The sequence below is a fragment of the Arachis ipaensis genome, chromosome B07 (assembly GCF_000816755.2).
Source record: "Arachis ipaensis cultivar K30076 chromosome B07, Araip1.1, whole genome shotgun sequence".
In the NCBI taxonomy this organism is placed as follows: Eukaryota; Viridiplantae; Streptophyta; class Magnoliopsida; order Fabales; family Fabaceae; genus Arachis; species Arachis ipaensis.
In genome coordinates, this window is record NC_029791.2 from 2,056,513 (window position 1) to 2,065,340 (window position 8,828).

At 31.6% G+C, this 8,828-nt stretch overlaps 1 protein-coding gene across 1 annotated transcript; it reads left to right on the forward strand.

Moving 5' to 3' along the window:
• On the forward strand, nucleotides 1,803–6,881 carry LOC107608786 (fimbrin-1). Its single transcript, XM_021106918.1, is given in 14 exon segments — nucleotides 1,803–2,011; nucleotides 2,575–2,888; nucleotides 3,025–3,195; nucleotides 3,374–3,612; nucleotides 3,710–3,881; nucleotides 3,993–4,031; nucleotides 4,133–4,318; nucleotides 4,524–4,735; nucleotides 4,858–5,016; nucleotides 5,154–5,353; nucleotides 5,544–5,701; nucleotides 5,808–5,904; nucleotides 6,099–6,190; nucleotides 6,305–6,881. Coding segments are annotated over 13 exon segments (2,070 nt in total). The 5' UTR covers nucleotides 1,803–2,011; nucleotides 2,575–2,801; the 3' UTR covers nucleotides 6,563–6,881.

Below are 8,828 nucleotides of genomic sequence, written 5' to 3' on the forward strand. Positions count from 1 at the left end.
GTATATTACACGCAAATTAATTTTATTATGGAGGCAACGTTAGTGTAGAACGCGGATATGGAGAAGAGGGGAGTTTTATCGGGCTGTGGTGTCAAGAACACAGACCCTGCGAGTTACTGATGGGAACTCGAACCCAAGAACTAGTATAATCCTGCAATTTCATCTACTGTAAATTAAAAAAAAAATTTCTCTCAAGCACAAATCGGACCCATGAACTAGTATAACCAAATAAAAAAATCAACAAAGAAAATGGACATCTCGCACGGTCCGATTTCTTCTACGTGAATTTCATATACTACAAACAAAACGGATCCTTCAATTTGCTTACAAAATTTTCAAAACAAAAAATTCGGAAGGTCCGATTTCTTCCTACTAAATTTGAGCCAAAAACTATCCCACATTTCGGTGTAGCACCCCCTCATTCCATAATCCGGCACAACACGTGTTCCTCTTCCATAAAAAAAAATTAGCCTATATTACATCAACATAGATATTTTATGATGAAATAAATAACAAGTTTTGTCACTTATTTTTTATTTTTTTTTATGGTATTTTTTAGTTCCACGCGAATCTAAATTTTATTGAAGGGTTTGTTCTGGTTGATAAGTATTTCTCATCTAATCTAATAATAAATAATTGTAAACTATCTTAATATTTAAGATTAAAGAAAGTATAAATATTTGAATAGATTTTTCATAAATTAAAAATGTTGAGTGATGTGTGTTGATGACAATGTCCTAGGACCCTACCCAGCTGTGATGAGAGGAAATAAGACGTGTGTGTTGTGTTGGTTTTGATAGAGAACACAATCAACACATAAGCATAGGTAATGTAAGCACCCCAAGACAACTCAAGTCGGTTGCATAAACTTCCAAAAAGACTATACACCCCAAGACATTGACATGACATGTGTTTTGGGTAAAATATGAACACTTTTCTTTTGTATTCTAGATTAACTCACACCACCACAATTGGAAATTATGAAGTGTTTTTATTGTATTTAGTTAAACTAATAACTAATAATGTTGACACATTAATATTTCATTTAAATAGGTGTAAAAAAATTAGTTACTAAAATATTTTTTTTATCGAAGATAGAGGGGCTTAAACTCGTAACTTCTTAGATGAATATTAGAAGACTATGCTATTTGAGCTATAACTTATTAACAAAAATATTCTTTTGTTTAAAATATACATTAAAATACATAATATATTTTAAAAATAGATTAAATAACGTATTATATTTATTTGCTACCAAATTATAACTCAAATGTCATAATTTTTTCATACTCACTTAATAATCGTAGATTCGAGTCTAACTCTTCATTTTAGAAAAAAAAAAAACATATTGTATGTATTCACAAATACCTAACAATAAATTTGACAAATAATTATTAAGATGTACAAAATATTTTTTTCTATAAAAATAGTAATAAAATTTGAATTTAATTTTTATATATTAATATCAACAATAGAACATATCAATGAGTTATATCTCAAACGACATAATCTTCTTATATTCATTTAAGAAGTGGCAAATTTGAATCTCCTTATTTTTTGTTAAAAAAAAACTCTAGTGATAGAACATGAAAATTAAACTCATAAATTTTAAATTAAATGTCAATTTATTTAATATTAATGAGCAAAATTTATCGTAAAAAAATTCATAAATGATAAAAGAATAAAAAAAGTTTATTTTTTCACTAACAAAATTTGAGTATTAAAAAGTTTTTTGTTCTCAAAAAATGGTTTAAAAAAAAGAAAAATAATTTTTCATGGTTCATGGTCGTAGTCAGGGTCGGCATTGTAGTGTACCAAAGTCCAAAAAGTCCAAACCAAAAAACAAAAATTGTTGTTTGCTTCTTTCTTCTTCCTCCTTCTCCATCACTTTGCCACCCCATTAAGAAAAATCGATCCTTTCTTATGTTCCATGCTTCTTCGATTATCCTTCATCTTCTTCTCTTTCTCTCTCTTCCATAGCACACGTTCCTTCATTCAATGACATAATGAGGTGCAGTTGAGTTCAATCCAAATGTACAACTGATTTGTATGCATTCGGTACCTTCTCATTATTACTTTCATTCATTCATTTATTACCCCTCCCTTTTTTAATTTTATTTCATCAAATGATATTAATTTATTAATTATTTAATTTAATTCTGTACCTATTTGCATCTACAATATGCTGCTTAGCTTAGTTCTTACTCAAAAGTTCTTCTCTTTCAATCCTGTTGAATCCAATTCCGCGTTTTCTATTCTGTTTTTCATTGCTGGGATTGGTACAACTACATAGGTTCGTTAAAACATTCATCCTTTTGTTCTTGTTTTTCATTTTCAATGGTTTTTTCAATGCATGGTGGAAAGTGGAACTGTTAGATGCAGATGGAAGGTAGATAGATTTAGAATACGTGAATTACTGTGTTTTTATTTCTTTCTTTCTTTTTTATTGTTATGGTGTTTGTTTCAGATAGTAACAAATGTAACAAAGCTGCTATCTTTCTTTTTTGCACTTACTTTCTGTTATTCAGTTTTCCTTATTTTGGATACTCTTTTTTGTTTGTGCTTTTCTGTCAGGATAATGGTGGAGAGGAACTAAACTTCTTCTTGCTTGGATTTTTGTTATAGATTTGGTTTTTATATATGACATTTTCGGTTTTCTTCTTCTTTTTTTGGCCTTGTAAGTTGTGAAGTTACATCTTGTTGCATTTTAGGCTGCTGAGTAAATAAAACAGTGTGTTGGATTGACAATTACCTTTTAGGCCTTTTTTCTGGGGATACAATTTTGGTAGTGATTTAGCAAGATGTCAAAATTTGAGGGTGTTATTGTCTCCGATCAATGGCTTCAGAGTCAGTTTACACAGGTCGAACTTCGCACCCTGAAATCAAAGGTAAGCTCATTTCATTTGATTCCATATGTTGTTGGATCCTTTATCATTTTTATGTTATATATATTTAATGTGTTACTTGTGTTTGTGTTTTTGTTTGTAATTTTGAACTGTGTTACCCTTCTTTCTGGTATTGTAGTTTGTCTCCTTGAAGAATCAGAATGGTAAAGTTACATTTAGAGATTTACCATCTTTAGTGGTGAAGCTAAAGGCATTCGCAGATATGTATAGTGAAGACGAGATTAAGGCGATCTTGTGTGAATCCGACACTGACTTGACTAATGATGTTGATTTCGAATCCTTCTTAAGGGTTAGTGTCTTTGATTTGTTTGCTTTCAATGTTATTAGATAATATTTTCAACTTCGCAGTGGTCATAATGATTGAAGTTACTTTTACACTACTATCATTAATAGAAGAGTTTATGTTCTAACTAACATTAAATATAATGCATGTTATGCAATGGATGTTTATTACATTTGTTATTCAGGTATATTTGAATTTGCAAAGTCAAGCTACGGCGAAACAAGGTGGCAGGAGGCATTCATCGTCATTCCTTAAGGAAAGTATAACTACCCTTCTTCACACAATTAGTGAATCGGAAAAAGGCTGTTATGTTGCTCACATAAACAGCTACCTTGGTGATGATCCATTTTTGGAGCAATATCTTCCATTGGACCCGGCTACTAATGATCTATTCGATCTTGCAAAAGACGGCGTTCTTCTATGGTATATAAGCAGGGTTTGCTTAATTTCACTTCTATTAGTTTTATGTGCACAAGCATTTGATATAGAGTTGGTTTGATATATGTTGTGCTTAATGCAGTAAGCTTATAAATGTTGCTGTGCCTGGGACTATAGATGAGCGAGCCATCAACACGAAACGAAAATTAAGTCTTTGGGAGAGAAATGAGAACCATACTCTATGCCTCAATTCTGCAAAGGCTATTGGCTGCACAGTGGTCAACATTGGCACCCAGGATTTAGTGGAAGGACGAGTAAGTTCTAGCAATCTGAGTCCCCTGAATCTTTTGTCGACATTTGATTGGAACCTTTCGTCTCTTGATTTGTAGTCTTCCTGACATTTTTGTTTTGGTTGCCTGTTGCAGCCTCATCTTGTTCTTGGGTTGATTTCCCAAATCATAAAGGTATAATAATTGAACTTCATAATCCTTTCTCCATCGCAGTGTCGTTATCTTAATTTCCTATGTGATATTCTTATTCTTCTTCAACTTTTTCGGAATTTCAGATCCAGCTTTTGGCTGATCTGAACCTCAAGAAGACACCTCAGCTTGTAGAATTGGTTGATGATAGCCAGGTAGTCATATATGAAATCTTCTCTTATTATTTGATTTTCAATTTCATTCTAATTTGAATAAAATTGTAGCAAGGAGGTTACCATAAAACTGTGAAGAATTTTTCTTCGGATGTTAAGGTATATTAGCACTTCCCTTAAATGCTTTATACGGGTTTGAGTAATGTTTGTTTTGTTTGTAGACAATTTTTATACTTAGAAGTTACCATGTTCATAAGTGCAAAATTGAGGAAGTATGATTCTCGTTTCCGAAATAACAGTTCAATGCATAAACAAGCGATTATTATTGCAATATCCTTATGCATTCTCGGGCATTTGTTTACAGGATGGAGAAGCTTATGCTTATCTTCTTAATGTTCTTGCACCTGAACATGGCAGTAGATCCACCTTGGATACCAAGGATACCAATGAAAGGGCAAATATGGTCCTCGAACATGCAGAGAAAATTGGCTGCAAACGATACTTGTCCCCGAAGGACATTGAAGAGGGATCCTCAAATCTGAATCTTGCATTTGTTGCGCAACTGTTTCATCATAGGTATGAAATGTATTGCATCATTTAATAGTCTTGCATAGGATTGACCAAGACAATCTGAAACTACTCTTGCACTTTGACCTCAAAGTTCTCTATTTGGCTGATTTGCGCTATGCGCGATGCAGGAGTGGCCTATCTACAGACATTAAAAAGATGTCATATGCTAAGATGATGACAATGGATGATGTACAAACATCTAGAGAAGAGAGATGCTTCCGGCTATGGATAAATAGTCTTGGCATAGCTACTCACATAAATAGTCTATTTGAAGATGTCCGAAATGGGTATGTCGATTATTTTGTCAATATCTAAAGCCTTGTACGCATCATTATATCCACTCCTTCTGTGGAAACCTATGATGTGTTCAGCATATGCTTGCATGTCTTCGATGTGTTTGATTTCTTTTACCTTTTGCGTGTAGATGGGTACTTTTGGAAGTTCTAGACAAGATATTTCCAGGAACAGTAAACTGGAAACATGCAACAAAACCTCCAATTAAGATGCCATTCAGAAAAGTAGAAAACTGCAATCAGGTCATTAAAATTGCTAAACAACTGCGATTCTCGCTTGTCAATGTAGCCGGAAATGACATCGTGCAAGGAAATAAGAAGCTCATTCTTGGTAATCCCTTCATATATCAATGTAGATTCCACCCTTTTCCAAAACAAAAGTTATTTGCAAGCTTTGCAGTATTAACTGCTTTAAATCCAGAGAACATTAAGATAATTTGAAGGATAGCAGACTTCAATCTATCTGAATTCAGCCACGGTCTAAAATTCTATTGTCCTTATTATTTTATTTTCTTTTTCAGCTTTATTGTGGCAGTTGATGAGATTCACAATGCTTCAACTGTTAAAAAATTTGAGATCTCACTCACAAGGCAAGGAGATCACTGATGCCGATATTCTTAAATGGACAAACAGAAAAGTGAAGAGCACTGGCAGAACTTCCCAGATTGATAGCTTCAAGGTTTCTTATTTAAAATTTCATGTCTTATTTTACCTTGAAAATATCCTTACTGCATTTATAACCAAATGATGATTTTGTTGGTGACAAACTTTTGGATATGTTTTAGGACAAGAGTTTGTCAAGTGGAATATTTTTCCTTGAGCTTCTCAGTGCTGTAGAGCCTAGGGTTGTTAACTGGAACCTGGTCACCAAGGGTGAAAGCGGTAATGATTCCTTAAAGAGATACCATTTACGAGTTTAATTGCTATAGTTGGTTGCGCTTATCCGACTTTTGAGATATTGGATATACGTGTAAAACTTGTTTATACTGATGGTGTATATAATGATATAAGTTAAATCCATCAACCATATCCTTCTTGTTAAATTAACTTATCCTCTTGGTTTATGAAATTTCTAGATGACGAGAAGAAACTGAACGCCACCTATATAATCAGTGTAGCGAGAAAACTTGGTTGTTCAATCTTTTTGTTACCGGAGGATATTATGGAGGTACTTGCTACTTCATAGTTCATTCTCTTGTTATTTAATGCATGATAGTGACTGTTAAGCCGCTAATTATTTTATTTATAATGTCTTTGACTCGTATCCATGATCATATGACAGGTTAATCAGAAGATGATTCTCACTCTCGCAGCCAGTATAATGTATTGGAGCTTGCAACAACAAGGTGAAGATGCACTGGATTCATTTCCTTCGCCTGCTGGTACTGCTACGACCACCACGCCGGAAGCTTCCCCAGCTCCATCGGTTTGCGGCGAAGACGAGAGTTCTTCCCTTGGTGGTGAACTCTCCAACTTGAGTGTTGATGATGCCACATCTGACACAACAGTGTCCTCACAACTTGAGTCTGATGAGCTATGAGGGCCTAGTTTTGCACTTTGCAAAGTTTTTTTTTTTTATCTCTCAAACATGAGATGAGTTCCAAATCATTTTCTTTTTCTTTCTTTTTTGTTTTGTTGGTAGATAAAGAAATTAGAGTAAAGGGTAAGAAAAATGTTCGTGGAAGGTAAGTTTAGGAAATAGTTGTGAATACCAATAATAATAATGTGTAAAAAGATATATTGACATATGTCATATTGTTTAATTTGTTCTTTCTAGAAAGGAATTATTATTTGTTAGGGAACAAAATAATGGCCAGGAGGGCAAAAAGGGAAGGATATAAATGAGGTTTCTTGAACAATATTTGATGCATTCAAGTAGGTTTCAGGTTTCATGAGTGTGTAAGATGAAATGAAAATGAAATGAGCTTAGTTGAAGGTAGATATAGGACTTGTTTGGGTGATCTTTTGAAAGAGAAAATTTTTTTGAGTTATCTTTTTCTAAGAAATTTAAAAAATCAAACTAGGTATTATTATATATAAATTAAAAGTAGTTCAAGGACTATATAATATATTATATAATTAAAGGGCCACATACTTTTTTTTAAAATATATATACTAAAAATTATTATTTATGTATTTGTAATGAATACATCTACGGTTGGTAATGGGTAGAGTAGGGTTTAGACACTACTTTAACCCTACTTGTGAATTGAAAACTTTTTTAAAACTCTATCCTATTTTATTCGCGGATTGAGAATTTTTCAACGCTAATCCTACCCGCACATTAAGTTCTAAACTCAATTCTATCCGACTTTATCAGCAGAAACAAAATTTTTTTTAAATAAATATAAAATTCAATCACTCCAAATTTCATACATATTAATAAAATAGAAAATAAAAAACTAAGTTCAAATTAAAATTAAAAACAATAAAATCTTAAAAAAAAAGTTCAACGTAAAATTACAAATAATATAATCATCAACTAGTTTAGTGATTATTTCAAGTTTTTATAAGAATATTGTGAGTACAAAACTCACTTTCTTCACTACATACATAACTTATATATATGTATATTATATAATATATTAAAGGTGTGGTAGGATAGAGTAGGGTATACCCTAAACCCGTACCCTATCCTATCCGCAACGGATAGAGTAGACAATCCTGCTCGAACGGGTTGGTTTTAGTTGGGTATTCACGGATAGAGTATATATTGCTAGCCATAAATACATGTTCTATTGTATGCTTTTTATTTTTGATATGGAAGAGAGGATTGAGTGATACAACACTATGGAGATGAGGGATACTTTTCATACATGTGGTGTCAGTAGTGTTTTAGTAGAAATCGAAGGGTAGGTTTTGAGTTTAGAAAAAAAAAAAATTCTAATCGGATAGTTCAAGTTGTGGTTTTGAAAATAAAAAAATTTTTATTGTTGAAATCGGACCGTTCGATTTTTATTTTAACAAATAAAAAAAAATACAAATCGGACCCTCCGATTTGGAGTTTATTTTTTTCATCAAACAAATCGGACCGTCTGATTTGAATAAAACACCATATAAAAAAAACACCTAATCTTCCAATAACAATGTATTACACATATATTTAATCAATATAAAAAAAATTAGCCTCTGTTGTACATGTCTTTAATATAATTTTTGTATTTAAATATGTATTTTATACAAATGACTAATTTGATGATTGATTTTTAATATATGATAAGATAAGATTATATGATTGATTTTTTTTTTAATTTTGAATGTTAAAATAAGAGGTAATTGTTTATATTTGTTCTTCTTACTTTCATGTAAATATTCTTTAATTAATTAATTGATGTGCAAGAGAGTGATATCAGCAAATTTGGGTTTCATTTTATTATTTTAAAAAAACGCGTTTTGACAAATTATTTTTTCACAAAACAATGAGGCTAAAATTAAATAAAAAAAAAAAGCCGAAAGTATATTCACAAATCAAATCAGTATATTTTTTTGACTAATAAATCAGTTCCAAATCAATTGATAAAATAGAAATAGAAACACGAACAATATCTTTGAATAATGAAGGTAAAAATTTATTAAATGCTTGATTTAATTTAGTGATTCGGTAATATACTAATATTAGTGGAGTCGATCTAAAGTTAGGGAAGAATCAAGTATAGATCAACTTTCTTGATATACTTGCCTTGGATTCTTCTCCTTAAATAGATTCACCTAAAAAGAGTAAAGGCGTTAAAAGAACGGAAATATTTAATATTAACAAAAAAATTAATCAAAAACAGTAATAATTTGATTTATTTAGTCTTCATTAG